At 40.5% G+C, this 18,614-nt stretch overlaps 1 protein-coding gene across 1 annotated transcript in view; it reads left to right on the forward strand.

Annotated features, from left to right (window-relative positions):
- Positions 1-523: 523 nt before the first annotated feature.
- The window catches only part of stx18 (syntaxin 18), a 119,025-nt gene continuing 100,934 nt past the window's right edge, over positions 524-18,614 (forward strand). Inside the window, exon 1 of the mRNA XM_052041378.1 lies at positions 524-688. Within this exon, the coding sequence (XP_051897338.1) occupies positions 536-688 (153 nt within the window). The 5' untranslated portion in view covers positions 524-535. The remainder of the gene's footprint in view (positions 689-18,614) is intronic.

An 18,614-nucleotide genomic window follows, 5' to 3' on the forward strand; every position in this document is an offset into this window, starting at 1 on the left:
TGGGAGCCCAGTCAACTTTGGGAAACCTGGTTAGTACAGTAATACGTTATATATAAGTTAACTGTGCACAGAATAAACTGTTCAAGATGATCAATATCATACGGGCTATTTGTGAAGAACTCGCCTTGGTTTCGGTGTCTGAATGGCATCCTTCCTGTAGTTCCCGTTAATGAGTCGGGTGCAATCACACAACTCAGCACCAAAGGCAGGTCCAGGTGCCCTGGTCTCTATGGCAACGCCACGCTCTTCCGCCAACATCATGTAAAATCCCTTCTTATTTCCTTGGAAACCAAAACGACAGCCCTCAGAATGATCCCTTTCCCACTCCCGATTCTCCGCCTGACGAGACCATATTCCTAATCCCGATGTTCCAGCAGTTCTCTCTGCAAATTAAACTCCCGCTGCACAGTGACGGCACTGCCGGCATTGCCGGCCGTGTCCTGGAGTGATGACGCTCTTTCCTTGTTGGGGCACGGGAACCTCGGCGGGGTCGCGCTCTGATGAAATAAGGACTGATGACGTGTCGGATGAGAACATGGCAGCGGACATCACGCTGCTGTTTCGAGCGAGTGTGAAAACGGTGAAAACTCGGAACAAGGCGATCGGCGTCAACGCTGAGCCGGTCAAGGAGGACATCCTGAGGAAGGGCAGGACCAGGGCGGAGTTTAGCGCCCGAGCACGGGAAGTGGTGAGTGTCAGAGGGCCGGGGAGAGAAGAAAATAACGGAGGAGGAGGAGAGCTTACGAAGAGTTTGCATTTACAATGCACTCATGAAATCCAAAAGCTTTCCCTAACTGTCAGTGACTGTCAAGCTGTAATCACAATTACTGTGGCATAAAGTGAGATAAAATGGTCTGTTGGGCTTCTGTAAACGCAGCTGCTGGTGGTAGAAAGGCAGTAGTAAGAAAAGAAGATGTATGAAGGCCTCATCATTCCTGATATCACTTCACAACCATTAATTTCTGGTTGAAGTGCAGTCATTTATGTTGACAAATATGGCAGTCAGTGTGTAGACAATAAGACCCTCAACAATTAGACAGATAATCTACTTTTGGTATCTGTGAGCAATGGCCTGCCAGTTTTCCAAATACTATGGAATTATTTGAGTTCATTAAGCTCAGTATAATGCGTCATCCAAAAGGTGTCACTTTTGACAAATGCAATGCATTCTCAGCACGACACTGAAGTGTCAGATCAGTGGAAGTGCACAATTCTAATTGGGCTTAACCAATACAGTACTATTTCAAGGAAAAGTCTTGCTAAAATGGCAGATTAACAAAAGTTGTAAATATTGTGAATGGGAAAGAGCTGTAAAGAACGTAAATGCAGATTAGGTTTCAAATAATCCTCTTCTTCTTTTATTTGAGTGTTAAATAATCCTTTTTGCCCAGAAAGAAAAATGCTGTACTCTATATTCTTTTAAAACAAGGGTACTCAGACTAGGACTGAATGGTTACCCAGCAGAAGCATGACTTTGATTACAATCAGAACAATTAGAGATGAGTGAATGGCTCATGGAACTGCACTTCAGTGAAAAAAAAATTAAGAGGAAATGTAACCATAATGTTTGTTGCTTGTTTAATACTTCATTACAAAAGTAAAGAAAATTAACTAGCTTGGGAAGTTTTCTTCTTTGTGATTGTGGATTGGAATTTTTTTTAACCAAGTACTTAATTGGTTAATGCCTTTTTTTAAAAAAAACATTTGAATATACAGTTGTGACCAGAACTATGGTTTTATCAGAATATATGTGGATGCTTATCTCAAGTTGGACTTAGTTGATGAAAATCAATAATGGCTCAGCCATTCAAGCAGTCAATAACTTACATACTGATCATTGCTTGTGAGGAGGAACTTCCTAACATCAGTGCTAAGTTTTGTCTTTCACTGTTTGGGTGTATAGCCTGTGGTCAAGCCCATGGTTTAACTAAAAACAGTCTTCCAGATTTACCTTCCATCTATTGTTTAACATATTATCTAATTCATTTATGTGTCCTATATGATAGAATTTTATTGAGAAACCAATTCTGTACGTTATCATTAATGATGTTTGAAAAATTGCTGCTGGGCCTTTGGTACATGTAATAATCTAAAGAATGGATATGTTAAGTATCATCTAATGATGCATAATGCACATTTGGATACCATTTCGGGGAAATTAAATCACACCAGTGTGTTCTGTAGATAGCATTGATACACAGATAGCACAAGGGGAAAAAATACTTTAACAATGAATGAAGTCTGCCTTGGTTATGCTTCAGGGAACCTGCCTGAGTGTATCCCAGTATTTAGAGTATGGCACTTGGAACCACTGCAAGTGAAGCCCTTTAAGTTGAAGCTTATCTCTCAGGACCAGCCAGCACACTACTGCAGCTAAGAATAGTGCTGAAATATAGGGCCATATTGATGATGTTGCTGAACATAGGGCTGTAAAGGGTGAGTTGAGTAGCTAAGAGCTTGGATTGGAATGAATGAGGCAGCAAACAGTGAGCTATTGAACTGAGAGAGTTTAGTGTCTGTGTAATAATAGAACCCACAGTTAAAGGAGAATGATGGAGTGTTTTTCTAGCTCAAGAATATTTTGTGCATTGTATGCAGATTTAAGGTTAGAAGAGAATTGATAGTGCTACTTCAGGTGGATTGATCAAATCTGGTTATCGCCAGCTAAGCTGGGCATTGCCACATTTGCTCAGAGAACCAGGTTAACAGGTTTGAAGTGGTAGGAATGAAAAAACATCTGGAAATAGTGTCATTGAAAGAGGGACAGGAGCCTTTTAGTAGATTGGTGGAGGTGTTATTGCCATTGGTGGCAGACCAGAAGCATGAGCAGTTGATATTTGAGAAGGTGTTTATCAGAGAGTAACTTTCAGAGGCTGATGTGGATTTTATCAGAGCCACATGACTCCATACCTCATCACATTCATGGTCCAAATGTGAACTAAAGAGGTGAAATTTAGAGGCAAGTTGAGCAAGGCTAGCCTTGAGATCCAGACAGCATTTAATTGAGTGCAGCATCAAGATGGGCCTGGTAAAACTAGAGACAGCATTCACAAGACAAAAATCCTCTGCTAACATGCTCGCACTGAACAACCTTGCCCTCTAACAATAAACTTCATGGTGAGACCTTGGAAAGCCTAGACTACTTCTCATATTTTGGAAGCCACCCTCCAGTAAAGATGGGGATTGATGAAGAAATTCATCATCACCTTCAATGCATAAGCACACTCTTTGGTCACTTGTGGAAAAGGGTGTTTAAAGATCAAATCCTCAAACCTGGCACAAAACTGTGGTCCATAGAGCAGTAGTGATCCCAGCCCTCCTATATGGTTCTGACTATTATCCACAACAGCATTTTGCAGAGAATCCTCCAAGTTCTCCAGAAATCAAACCAAAGTCATTATCCTTTCCCAGGCCAATGTACCCAGCACTGAGGCCCTAACTATAGTCAGTTGATGCTGTTGGCAGGCCACATTATTCACATGCCTGATACCAGACACTTGAAACAGACATTCTATTCCAAGCTCAGTCACTGGAAGGGATTACGGAGGAAAAGATTAAAGAAAGATTTGAGCACATTTTTTAAAAAGTTCCCACCAATCCTTGGGAATTCCTGGCCCATGAGAGCTCAAATTGGAGAAGGAGCATTCAGAATTGGTGTGGAAGCAAATTTCCTTGATCCCAAGGAATTGCCAATGAAGAAGGTAAAATTCACAGGTCTTGGAGGTAGAATCTAGAAGTCTTAGGGAGCTGCTGCTATGCATACTGTTACTAATACACTCTGCAACTGTTTTTTGATGTTGGACAGAATGGATACATAAGGTAATTTGTGCGTTACCAGTTAAATGGATCACTTGGTCCTGGATGGTTTTGAGCTAAGAGGTGAAAACTTTTACACATTGGAATATTGTGCTCAAGTATAATGTCCAGGATCCTGCATTCAAGGAGCTCTAGTGTTGTTGCTCCTTCAAGCATGCAGGCAACGGGAGAGTGGTGGAAATGCTTTAGGGAGTAAAGAGTTGAGTCACTTACCAGTGCACCCAGTCCCTGTCCTGTTCTTGTAGCCATTGTGTTAATGTGACTGATTCATTTAAATTTCTGGTAAATGGCATTTTGCAGTATGTTGATGGTGGGAGGTTTGGTGTTAGTAGGGCAATTGATTGTTAGATTTTTTTTGTGCAGATGCTGATTGCCCAACACTTATGCGGTGCAAATGTTAACGGCCACTAATCTGAATTTATTCTGCTTTTATCCGACATGCTGTGCTCTCTGAGGAAGAAAAAGTTTTTCTTGGACCAAAAAACTGAAGATGCTAGACATTTCAAAGAAAATTAGAGGTTGCTGCCTGACCCTTTGCACACTTCCAGCATTGGTGGGGAGAAAAACAGTTGAAGTTTCAGGTCAATGGCTCTTCATCAGAATTGGAAAAGTGATAAGACAGCTGTGTTTTATGTTGCAGAGAAGGGGAGCTGGGGAAAAGTGAGGGAATATCTGTGATAGGTGCAGATCCAAGTTGACAATGCAACAATTATTTTAAAACTGAAATTCAAACAAAATGATTCAAGGAATCATTTTGAAACAAAGGTATAGCCAGATCTGTAGAAATAAGGAAGTTTAATAATGCACCATAGAAAGCATCCTATCTGGATGCATCATGGCTTGGTATGGCAACTGCTCTGCCCGGGACTGCAAGAAACTACAGAGAGTTGTGGACACAGCCCAGCACATCACAGAAATCAACCTCCCCTCCATGGACTCTATACTTCTCACTACCTCGGTGAAGCAGCCAGCATAATCAAAGACCTGTATGAATTGATCTGTATGAACGACATGCAAGACAAGTTTTTCACTGTACCTCGGTACAAATGACAATAATAAACCAATACCAACCTAAAATTATTAAACTCCATATTAAGTCCTGAAAGTTGTAATGTGCCAATTCACAAGATAAAGTCCTGTGCATTAAGTTGGAACAAAATTGAAGGCAGAGGTCATAGTGGGAAGGAGACAGAGAATTAAAATGACAGGCAAAGGGAACCTTTGGATACTTTGCATATTGAACAGAGGTGTACTGCAAATCAGTTACTGAATATGCATATGGTTTCTCTGATGTAGAAACCACAGTGTGATTGTCAAACACAATACACAAAATTGGAAGAAGTGCAAGTGAATTGCTGCTTCACCTGGAACACTTTTTCTTCCTCCTCTTTGCCATAATCCTGTGAAGAATAAAAATTGAGTTGTCCCTTTTGTAGACAAATTTGGAAGGAAGGAAGATTTGAAGGAAGGAAGACTTGCAGGAACCCCAGCCCCTTTGTTTACTACCATTAATGGTACCATTCATTTAGGTTCCTATTATTATCAAATACATTTTGGAAGCTTTTATTTGTGAGGTTAAATAATCAACAGCAGAACCAGAGTGAATGAAACCACATTTGGATTCATTATCTTGAATGTGTGGGAGGGAAATAAAAAGTTTAAGGTCACTGCTCCAGGTAATAATCCACTTTTCCAACAAATAATAAGTGTAGGCTTTGCTGGATGTTGTAGTTAGGCAGAATTGAGAGCGGCAATGATGCCTAGCAGAGTCGAATGGTTTGCTAGTCCTCCTATTTTGGTTCACACAAAGCATATCAATTTGTCGAGATCCTGGGGACCCACCAACCTAATGGAACCAGGTTGGGATGATTCACATCATCAAGATAGGAGAAGCACTGGAAGATTTGTGGAATTGGAAAAAAATAATTTTGACATTGCAGTCTCGCATGTGGATTGCAGTTCGAGTAACCAAATGACATCATGTTTTCCTTTGCAAAAAACAAACTGCTGGAAGAACTCAACAGGTCAGGCAGCATCTGTGGAAGGAAATGGACGATTGACATTTCAGGTCGAAACCCGTTGTCTGGACTGAAAGATAGAGGGGAGATGGCTAATATAAAGAGGTGAGGGGATGGCGTGAAGCAAGAGCTGGCAAGCAATTAGTGGATCCAAGTGAGGAGGGGTGATAGGCAGATGCAGAAGGGAAGAGTGGAGATAGCAACAGAGGCTGGGAGGTGATCAATGGAGGCAACAAAGGGCTACAGATGATGGAATCTGATAGGAAAAGGAGGTGGAGCATGGAACCAAATAGGGGAGGTGGGGTGGGCAGATGGGAACAATAGGGGGAGAGGACCCAATGGGAGGTGTATGTTGGTGATGGGCAGACAGAGTGGGTGGAGGAAGGTGAAAAAAACATGATGATGGGAGCTTTGGTGGTTAGGAGGAACTGGGTAGATCGATATGAGAAAGAAAGATGACAGAAGGGAGCAGGTTACCTAAAAGTGGAGAGTTCAATATTCATGCTGTCAGGTTGCAGACTACCCAGGTGGAATATGAGGTGCCATTCCTCCAGTTTGCATTTAGCCTATTGACCTTCCACCAGGATCTACCTATTGCTTGTCAGCTCTTGCTCCATCCCTTCTCCTCACCTCTTTATACTGGCTATCTCCCCTCTATCTTTCAGTCCAGATTAAGGGTCTTGGCCCGAAATGTTGACAGTACATTTCCCTTGCAGATGCTGCCTGACTTGCTGAGTCCTCAACTGCCCAGCCAGGAGAAACATTCTCCCTGCATCCAGTCTGTCAAGTCCTTTAAGAATTGTGTTTGTTTTGATGAGATCTCTTATAAACTCTAGAGAATATAGTCCCAGTCTGCTTTATCTCATGCAGTAAACACCCCATGCCTGGAACCAGTAGATTGAAACTTTGTGGCGCCCCTCTATGGCAAGTACATTCTTTCTTGGGTAAGAAGGTTAAAACTATAGGCAAGCTCTAAGAATGGTCTCAGCAAGGCCCTGTACAATAGCAATAAGACTTCCTTACTCCTGTTTTCAAATTCTCTGATAATTCACCTACTGCCACAATGGTCTACAGCAGACGCAATCTCACTGGCTGTCCACTCTACTTTGGAGCACCTAGACAACCGCAAAACATACATTAGGCTGCTGTTTATTGATTACGGTTCGGTGTCCAACATCACCTCAGTAGTAATCACCCAGCTTCAAAACCTGGACCACTGTACCTCCCTCTGCAACTGGATCCTCAATTTACTTACAGGGAGACCACAGTCAGTGTGGATCAGTAACGACATCTCCTCCTTGTGGATAATCAACATAGGCCCACCTCAAGGATGTGTGCTTAGCCTGCTGCTCTACTCTCTCTGCACTCATGACTGTGTAGCTAAGCACAGCTCAAACGTCATCTATAAATTTGCTGATGACACCACTGTTGTTGGTAGAATCTCAGATGGCGATGAGGAGGCGTACAGGAGTGAGATAGATCTTCTGGTTGACTGTGGTCACATCAACCTCGCACTCAACATCAGCAAGACCAAGGAACTGATTGTGGACTTCAGGAAGGGGAAGTTGGGAGAACACACACCAGTCCTCATTGAGGGGTCAGCGGTGGAAAGGGTGAGCAACTTCAAGTTCCTGGGTGTCAACATCCCAGAGAATCTATCCTGGGCCCAACACATTGATGTAATGATGAAGAAGGCATGCCAGCAGCTCTACTTCATTAGGAATTTGAGGAGATTCAGTATGTCACCAAAGACTCTTACAAATTTCTATAGATGTACGGTGGAGAGCATTATGACAGGTTGCATCACAGCCTGGTATGGAGACTCCAATACACGGGATTGCAAGTGGCTGCAGAGGGTTATAGACTCAGCCAGCTCCACCACAGACACAACCCTCCCCACCATTGAGGACATTTTCAAGGGGCGGTGCCTCAAGAAGGCGGCATCCGTCACTAAAGATCCTCACCGTCCTCTTCTCATTACCACCATCGTGGAGGAGGTACAGGAGCCTGAAGACTCTCATTCAACAATTCAGGAACAGCTTCTCCCCCTCCGCCATCAGATTTCTGAACGGTCCATGAACACTACCTTGTTATTAATATTTTTTGCACTTTATTTTTGTAATTTTTAATAAATTTATGACTTTGCACTGTAGTGCTGTCGCAAAACAACAAATTTCACATTATCTAAGTCAATGATAATAAATCTGATTCTGATAAAGGTAATTTACTATTTGTACACTTAATTGCTTGCTTCATCTGTATCGTTGGTCTTCGGCTACCCATGTGCAATTGCACCTGGGTCCCTTTGCACATCAATCTTACTCAGTCCTCCATTTATCAAAAATTCTGTTTTCCAGCTATGTGCATCAAAATGGAAGCCTCCTATGTTTCCATGTTACATTGCATTTCTCATGTTCTCACCTCCTCTTTTAATTTGTCCATACCCCCATGAAGCATCTTTATATCCTCCTCCATACTCACATCCACCTAGTTTAGTATCGTCAGCAAACCTAGACGTTTAATATCTCAGCCAAGTGGTTGATATAGATCATCTAAAGCTGAGGCCCGAGCACTGAGCCCTGAGGTACCTCAATAATCACAGCCTGACAATCTGAGAATGATACATTCATTCTCCTTCTTTGCTTTCCCATAACCAGTTCTCAAACCAGGTCAGTATATTACCACCAGCCCTACGTGCTCTAACCTTTTTAATCAATGTCCTGTATGGGACCTGGTCAAACACTTTACAGAAATCAAATACACCACATCCTCTATTTATTTCTACCAGTCACACCTTCAAAGAACTCGTGGATCAGACAAATATGATTTTCCTTTCTGAAATTCACACTGTCTCTGCTCAACTCTATTGTTCCTTTACAAGGCATTATTACATCATTGTAGATTCCATCATATTCCCTTTCATGGTCATTAGGTCAACAGCTCAGTATTTCTCTGTTTTCTCTTTTCATCCTTTTTTAAATAATGGGGTCATATTTGCTACCCTACAATCCTGTTTCTGTCTATAAGAGGCCCACATTTATCTTCACTAATCTTTTCCTTTTACTTGCCTATAAAAACTCAGATGGTTCATTTTTATGTTTCTTGCCAGTGTACTCTCATATTTTATCGTGCTTCTCTTTATCAATCTCTTGTACATCTTTGCTGAATTCGAAAATGTCCCTAACTTCAGACAACTGCTATTTCTGCCAGCTTTGTAAACCTTGAATTCAGCCAAAGAATCACTTTTCCTCAGGTTTTTGTGCCATAGAAGAACTTTACTTTTTGCAACTTGTGCATGATTTCCTTAAATTTGCATGTTCACCCTCATACCTTTCAGTGTTTCTCCTAATAGCCAATTCTCCTCGCCTGTCTTCATGGTTCCCTTTGCTTAGATTTAAGACCCTAGAACTCCATCACTTTTAAACCTGATGCCAAATTCTATTATTGCACAAAACAAGATCCAAAATAGCCTTTTCCCCAGTTGGTCCTTCACAACATATTGATCCAGGTCCAGATTTAAGTAGACTTTCAGAAAGGCATTGCAGGGTATAGATCTCCTGTGTAAAGACCACAGGAGATCTGTAAATCAGAATTGATGACTGGGTCCATTGTGGATGCTGCAGTAAAGAGTACAGATCTAAAATTCTAGGTGTCTGACAGCAGATAAGCCTCTGCAAGAAAACTTACTTAAGCAATTTCAAACCGGTCATGGACAATTTGTGGGTAAGTTAGTGCATCATTTCCAATCCTTTTCCATTTGAAAATTGTAAATCATAATACAAAATTTTATGCCTTTGGCCAAAAAGAAACATGCTGCTGAAAGAATTTAAGTGATTAGTGGATGGTGTTGTCATTTTTTCTGAAGTTTTTAAAAAATGTTCTACTTCTGGTTATTTTTCATTGAGACCCTTTGCTGTTGTTTAATACGTATATAGTTAATTGTTATTCAATGTATAAATAGTTATTTGAATTAGTTGTGTATTTTTTGTTCTCTTGAAATCTGTGAGATGAGTATTACCAAAAGGCACTTATTAAATGCACTGTTTTTAGTTATTTAAATGTTGGTTGGGGTTAGTACATCAGGATTAAATTAGTTATGCATTAGTATGTAGAAGGATAAACAGAAATCCAGGCTGATGCTTTCACCTCCAAATGATCATTAAGTTTTCATAGGAATAGTGAATTGACAGGATATTGAAAAAGACCACAAGGAGATTTTAAAGGCTGTACAAACTTAAATCTTGTGCTACTTATAGTGAAATTGAGTCATAGAGTTATGCAGCATGGCATCAGGCCCTTCGGCCCAACTCATCCATGCCAACCAAAGTACCTTCCTGAGCTTGTCCCATTTGCCTGCATTTGGCTCCTATCCCTTTGAACCTTTTCTATCCATGAACCTGTCTAAATGTATGTTGAACATTGTAATTGTACTCGTCATTCCATGTACCCACTCCCCCCTGTGTGGAAAAACCTGCTCCTTAAGTCCTCTTTAAACCTTTCCCTCTCACCCTTAAACCTATGCTTTCTGGTTTAAGACGCTCCAACCCTGGGAAAAAGACTGTGAACCATCTACCTTATTTATGCCCTTATGATTTTATAAACCTCTCTAAAGTCACCCCTTAGCCTCCCTTGCTCCAGGGAAAAGTCCTGGCCTATCCACTCTCTCCTCATTAGTCAAGCACTGCAGTCCAAATAACAACCCTGTGAATCTTTTCTGCATGTTCTCTTACTTAATCACATCCTTCCTATAAAACAGAGGAATAGAGGCGAACAGAGCTGCACACCATATTCCATGTGCATTTTCACCAATTTAACATGATGTCCAAACTCTTGTACTTAATGCTTCATTTAATGGCAAGCATGCCGTATGCCTTCTTCACCACTCTGTATGTGTGTCATCACTTTCAGGGAACTATGTACTTGTATCCCTAGGCCTCTCCACTTTACAACACTCCCCAGAGCCTGTCATTTACTGTGTAAGTCTTGCCCCGGTTTAGCTTCCCAAAATGCATCACATTGCACTTGTTTGAGTTAAATTCCATCTGCCATTCTTTGGCTCCTTTCCCAGTTGGTCTAGATCCTGTTGTAACCTTAGACAACCTCTGTCCATCACACCACCAATTTTGGTTTCATCCGCAAACATTAATTGTGCTACCTACGTTCTAATGCAAATCATTAACGTATATGACAAACATCAGGGTATCCAGCTCTGATCCTTGTGGTTAAGGGACTCCAATCTGAAAAACAACCTTTCACTACCACCCTCTGACTCCTCTTAACAAGCCAATTTTGTATCCAAGCTCACTCTGGATCACTCTGCAGGACCTTATAAAAAGCCTTGCTAAAGACTACATTGACACCATCTACCGTCCTACCCTGGTCAATCCTCCTGATCAGCTCTTCAAAAAAAAACTTGATTATATTGCTGAGACTCAATTTCCCATGTACAAAGCCAAACTGACTATCACTAATCAATCCTTGCCTTTCCAAATACATATAGATCATGTCTCTCAGAAACCTCTCCAGTAGCTTACCCACCTCTGATTTTAGGCTCAACAGCCTATAGTTCCCTGGTTTATCCTTATAGCCCTTCTTAAGTAAAGGCACAACATTAGCCACCTTCCAGTCTTCCATGGTGAAGAAAGATACAAAGATCTCTGCCAGGGCCTCAGCAATTTCTCCCCTTGCTTCCCCCGACATCCTAGGGTACAATTAATCTGACTTCAGGGATTTATCCACCGATATGTGCTTCAAGACTGCCAACACCTCCTGTTTTATAATATTGATATGTTTCAGGACATCACTGTTCTCTTCCCTGAATTCCCTAACTTCCAGAAACTTCTCCACATTAAATAGAGATGACAAGTATTTATTTAAAACCTTGCCCATTATCCATGGCTCCACATGTAGATGACAACACTGATCCTTGAGGGGACCTATTCTTTCCCTAGTTACCGTTCTGCTTATAGAATCTATAAGTATACAGCAGCTAGTGTGATCCTAAAGTTCAATAAAATTACTACATAAGAACATTAGAAATAGGATCAGGAGTAGGCCATATAACTCCTTGGGTTGCCTTCAATATTTCATTAAATCAAGGCTGATCTCTCTTTACTTCCAGTCTGATCCCTTTTAACCCTTGATTCTTATTTAGTCCAAAAACCAGTCTTGAATATACTTGATCATTAGATGTTCACAGCTCTCTGGGGCAGAGAATTCGTATTCTGCTTAAATAAGAAATTCCTTCTTTTTCCTAATTAAGCATTCTTTATCCTGAGATGATGGCTCCTAATTCCAGCTTCCCCCTGAGTGGGAAACATTATCATAGTATCTACCTTTATAAAGCCCTCTCAGAATCTTGCATCTTTCAGTAAGATCATATGTCATTCTTCTCAACTTCAGAGTGTAAGGGTAGGGACATGTTTGGCACAGCTTTGTGGGCCGAAGGGCCTGAATTGTGCTGTAATTGTTCTATGTTCTATGTAAGCCTAGCACTTCCTTCAAGTGGGTTCTCACCATTTGTAAATGATAATGTTTGAATTGTATCAAAATATTTGGCAGTATATGCAATAGTTGTAAAGAAGTAACACCTCTTTCCCTTACCTGCTTCAAATACATATCGCAAATTTTCAAGCATGCATATTTCCTGGTTTTCATATGTACAAATTAGGAGCAGGAGTAGGCCACTCAGACCCTCAAGCCTGGTTTGCCATAAGATTATGGCAGATCTGATTGTAACTGTATTCCTGCTGTAATCTTTTATCCCCTTCCTTATCAAGTATCTATGTACTTCTGCCTTTAAAAATATCCAAAGGATCTGTTTCCATTGCCTTCAGAGAAAGAGTTCCAAAGACTCTCAATCCTTTGAGAGAGAATTTCATAAAACCCCTGTCTTAAATGGGTGATTACTTATTTTTAAATAGTGATCCCTAATTCTAGATTCTCCCACGGGGAAACATCTCCACATTCACTCTGTCAAGACCCCTTAATATCTTATGTTTCAATCAAATCTAACTTTTCCAAACATCAGTGGATACAAAGCTGGCCTATCCAACCTTACCTCAGAACACAACCAGCCCATTCCAGGTACTAGTCCAGTGAACTGCATTTAACACATTAAAATCGTTGTTTAAAATACGGACACTTCATCATTCATACTATTCAAGATATGGTTTCACCAATGTCCTATTTCACTGAAGCGTAATTTCCCTACTTTTGTATTTAATATGAAAACTTAGTGTGATCTGGAGTTGAAAGGATTCAACTTGTATATCTGTTTATCTTTCTATACACAAATGCAAAATGCATTTAATAAATGATAACATTCTGTTACCTTTCCTAATTACTTGCAGTTCCTACATATTAGCATGTTGAGAATCATGCAATAGGATACTCATATCCTTCTGCATCTCAGAGCTTTTTAATCTTTAGAATAAACACCACATTTTTTTTCTTTCCTGCCAAAGTGGACAATTTCACTTCTTCCCACATTATACTCCATTTTTCAGATCCTCACCCAACCACTTCACTTTCCTTTGTGGCCTCCTTCTGTCCTCCTCACAACTTCCTTTCCTACTTATCTTTGTGTCATCACCAAATTTTGCAACTATACCTTTGGTGCATTTAGCCAAATCATTTATATAAATTGATAAATGTTAAGGCCCCAGCACCAAGCCCTGTGGTCTAATACTCATTACATCTTGCTAACAAGAAAAAGACTCATTTATTCCTACAATGTTGACCAGTCAATCTTCTATTAACACCAATTTTGCACTATAAGTGTTTAGTTTCTATAATATCTTTTGATATAGTGCCTTACCAGATGCTTTATGGAAATCTTAATACATCCACAGATTCTCCTTTATCTCATGTTACCTCTTCAAAGAATTCCAATAAATTGATCAAACATGATTTCCCTTTAACACTTTGATTCTGCCTGAATACCTTGAATTTTTTTGTCCATCTTTAATAATAACTTCTAACATTTTCTCAATGATGGGCAACAGGGCTGCAGTATGCCGTTTTCTGTCTCCCTTTTTGAATAAGGGAGTTAAATTTCCCTACTTTCAAATCTAATAGAAATTTTCCCAAATAAAGAGAATTTTGGAAAATTAAACCCAATGCATCTGTTTTTCACCAGCCGCTTAAATTAAGACCCCTGGATGAAGTCCATCAGCACCCAGAGATTTGTCAGAATGCAGCGGCAACAATTTGCTCAGTGCCACTGTTCTAATGATTGTAATTTTCTGAGTTCCTCCCTCTCAATTCCTGATTTAGAGCCATTTCTGTGGTGTTAGTTGTATTTTCCATAGAGATGACTGATGCAAACTACCTGTTCAATTTATTTCCCATTGCCTTGTTTTCATTTATCATTTCCCAAATTCATTTTCTATAGGACCAACACTCACTTTGTTAACTTTTTTTAAAAAATCTATATAAAATCGTACTATATGTTTTAATACTTGCTAGTTTATCTCGGACTCTAATACTTCCTTCCTTATTTATCTTTTAGTCCAATCTACTTGCCTTTGTGCAGTTATATGCTTTTCTCAAATTTTGATACTATTTTTAACTTTTTAAGTTAACTACTGATAGAACATAGCACAATACTGGCCCTTCGACCCACAATGTTGTGCCAGCATTTTATCCTGCTCTAAGATCTATCTAACCCTTCCCTCCCACTAGCCCCCCATTTCTCTATCATTCATGTGGCTATCTGAAAGTCTCTTAAATGTCCCTAATGTATCTGACCACCACAACCTCTGCCGGCAGTGCGTTCCACGCACCTACCACTCTCTGTGTTTTAAAAAAAACTTACTCCTGACATCCCACTTGTGTCTTCCTCCAATCACCTGAAAATTATGTCCCCTCGTGTTAGCCATTGTCACCCTGAGAAAAAGTCTCTGACTGACAACTCAATCTATGCCTCTTATCTTGTACACCTCTATCAAGTCACCACTCATCCTCCTCCTCTCCAAAGAGAAAAGCCCTAGCTCACTCAACCTATCCTCATAAGACATGCTCTCCAATCCATGCAGCATCCTGGTAAATCTCCTCTGCACCCTCTCTAAAGCTTCCACATCCTTCCCATAAAGAGGTGACTGCAACTGAACACAATACTCTAAGTGTGGTCTGACAAGAGTTCTATAGAGCCGCTCTTGAACTTTGCGGCTCTTGAACTAAATACCCCAACCAATGAAGGCCAACACACCATACGCCTTCACCATACACCTGCGCAGCAACCTTGAGGGATCTATGGACATGGACCCCAAGATCCCTCTGTTCCTCCACACTGCTAAGAGTCCTGCCATTAACTTTGTATTCTGCCTTCAAATTTGATCTCCCGAAGTGTATCACTTCACACTTTTCCGGGTTGAACTCCATCTGCCACTTCTCAGCCCAGCTTTGCATTCTATCAATATCCTGTTGTAATCTATAACAACCTTCTACACTATCCACAGCACCACCAACCTTTGTATCATCAGCAAACTTACTAACCCACCCTTCCACATCCTCGTCCAAGTCATTTATAAAAATCACAAAGAGCAGGGGTCCTAGAACAGATACCTGTGGAACACCATTGGTCACCGACCTCCAGGCAGAATCTACAACCACCTTCTGTCTTCTATGAGCGAGCCAATTCTGAATCCGCACAGCCAAGTTTCCCTGGATCCCATGCCTCCTGACTTTCTGAATGAGCCTTCCATGAGGAACCTTATCAAACGCCTTACTAAAATCCATGTACACCACTTCCACTGCTCTACCTTCATCAATGTGCTTTGTCACATCCTCAAAGAATTCAATCAGGCTTGTGAGGCACGACCTGCCCCTCACAAAGCCATGCTGACTGTCCCTAATCACCCCATGCTTCTCCAAATGCCCATAAATCCTGTTTCTAAGAATCTTCTTAGAAAGTGCGCACCACTGAAGTAAGACTCACTGGTCTGTGATTCCCAGGGTTATCCCTACTCCCTTTCTTAAACAAAGGAACAACATTTGCCACCCTCCAATCATCTGGCACTGCTCCTGTGGCCAGTGAGGATGCAAAGATCATCCCGAAAGGCGTAGCAATCTCTTCCCTCGCTTCCCATAATAAAATTGGATATATCCTGTCCGGCTCGGTGACTTAACCTAATATTTTTCAAAAGTTCCAGCACATCCTCTTTCCTCATGTCGACATGCCCGACCGTATCAGCCTGTTGTACGCCATGCTCACAAATGTCAAGGTGTCTCTGGTAATTATTAAAGCAAAGTATTCATTAAGGACCTCCCCTACCTCTTCCGATTCCAGGCACATGTTTCCTCTTTTATCCCTGATCGGTCCTACCCTCACTCTAGTCATCCTGCTATTCCTCACATACGTGTAGAATGCCTTTGGGTTTTCCTTGATCCTACTCACCAAGGACTTCTCATGCCCCCTTCTTGCTCTCCTAAGTTCATTCTTAAGCTCCCTCCTGGCTACCTTGTAACTCTGCAGAGCCCTGTGTGATCCATGCTTTCTGAACCTCAGGTAAGCTTTTTTTCTTCCTCTGGACATGATATTCTACATCTCGTGTCAACCACAGTTCCTTCACTCCACCATCCTTACCCTGCCTCAAAGGGACAAACCTATCCAGAACCTCATGCAGGTACTCCTTAAACAACCTCCACATTTCTGCTGTGCACTTCCCCAAGAACATCTGTTCCCAATCTATGCTCCCAAGTTCCTGCCTAATAGCATCATAATTCCCCCTCCCCCAGTTAAATACTTTCCCATATTGTCTGCTCCTATCCCTCTCCAAGGCTATGGTAAAGGTCAAGGAGTTATGGTCACTATCTCCAAAATGCTCTCCCACCGAGAAATCTGAACAGGCTCATTGCCTAGTAGCAGGTCCAGTATGATCTCTCTAGTCAGCCTGTCCACATACTGTGTCAGGAATGCTTCCTGGACACACCTAACAAACTCCAAATAAAAAGATGGTGAGTCCTCATCTTGGAATTTCTTTCTCTCATTGGAATGTATCTATTCTGTGTAGTCTGACAGATCTCTTTAAATATGTGCCACAGCATCTCAACTGACCATTTCCTTCATCTAATTTTCCAGTTCACTTGAGCGAGCTCTATTTTCAAGTTTTAGGGAAGCATAATGAATGTGAGAATATCTATTTGTACTGTGTTAACAGAAATAATAGTTTACTCTTTGGGTACAGAAATGTTCCAGCAGTTTTCTATATTTTTTAATTAGACTGTGGTTAGCCTCAAGGTGAAGGATTTTTTTTCATGGATGCTGACTTGTCATATCAGAGCATTAAAATTATCTCACAAGTGAATTAGTTAATGGAATTATTTTTTCCAGGTATTTACTTATTTAGAATTTTAAATTTAAAACAAATTTATGTGGATAATTAGAATTTTCTAAAATGTAGTCTGTAACCACTGCTAATAATCAACACAATTTGAGCTTTTGCTCAAACAAACCATTCTTAATCCACTAGGCCAGTTGTGCTACTGGTAGAGCAATCTTATGGCTCACATGAACCAAATTCTATTTTGATGCTATGAATTTTTATCATTCAGTGTTCTTTATCTCTGCTTAAGAAAACAAGTAATTCAACACTGTATCTCAATTTCAATCAGACCGAGCACGAGGAGTACAAATAATGTTATTGACGGTGAACACTAGCTCCTACACCAACAGATACACCATATCGTATGGTCTTCCTTTCATGGTATTAAAGCCAAAGCAATTTTGAATCTCCTGTTCTAACTCATTTTTCCTGTGGTCTCGGTAATGTGGAAAATCTTAGTTTCCTGAAGGAACATGGCATGTTGGCCCTTTATCTTTTCTCACCAAAAAAAGATTCATCAAGAATAGATTTGGGAAAGTAATCCCACCTTTTTTATAAGAAAAAGTTCATTACTAGTGTAGTTTGATACTAGGTGGCCATGCTAAATTGAATCTGTAATTTTTTGTTGGTCATTTTTTTAATTTGGTAGGGAAAAAGTGGAGTGATATAACTCGATTATGTGGATCCTTAAAACTAAAATAAGGGTGGCTTAAACTTTACAAACAAAACATTATATTTTTGTATTCCCTCTAAATACAGTCTCATTTACAGGGTGATTTTTTTATTTAGTGAAGCTAACTTGAAGCCTTTGCTGCCTTTTTATAGTAGACTGACTGGGGCCGACTCTAATCTTGGAACAGAGAGCATTGAACTCAAATTGGATTTGACGGTCTGGAAGTAAATTATCCCTGAAGGCGGAGCTCCTTATTCCATGACCATTGATAGAAAACATCTGTAAACAATTTGCATGTAGTATGGCTGATATGATTGTAAAATCTCCTCAGCATTCGCCTACGTTTGCTGCTTATGAATTATATATATATTTTATACAGCAATATTACGCATTGTGGGATGGTCCCACATCATAAACTTGAGCACAATAATCAATGGTGACACCTAGTATGGTACTGAGATTACTTAAATGCTTCTTGGATGGGATTTTAAACCTAGATCCTGTCTACTCTCAGGTGGGCATAAAAGATCCCATGTCTCTATTTCAAAGCATGACAGGAGAGTGCCTCTGATGTCCTAGCAATAGGTATCCCACAGTCATCATCACAAAATCAGATTATCTGGTTATTCTCAAATTGCTGTTTGTGGGATGTTCCTGTCCCCAACCTTACAATGGTAGTTAAATTCAAAAAGCATGTCAATGACTCCAAAGTAGTTTGGGATATCCTAAGGACATAAAAGACATGATCTAAATTTGTGTGGAAAGAGAAATAGAGTTAAT

The sequence above is a fragment of the Pristis pectinata genome, chromosome 2 (assembly GCF_009764475.1).
Source record: "Pristis pectinata isolate sPriPec2 chromosome 2, sPriPec2.1.pri, whole genome shotgun sequence".
Lineage (NCBI taxonomy): Eukaryota > Metazoa > Chordata > Chondrichthyes > Rhinopristiformes > Pristidae > Pristis > Pristis pectinata.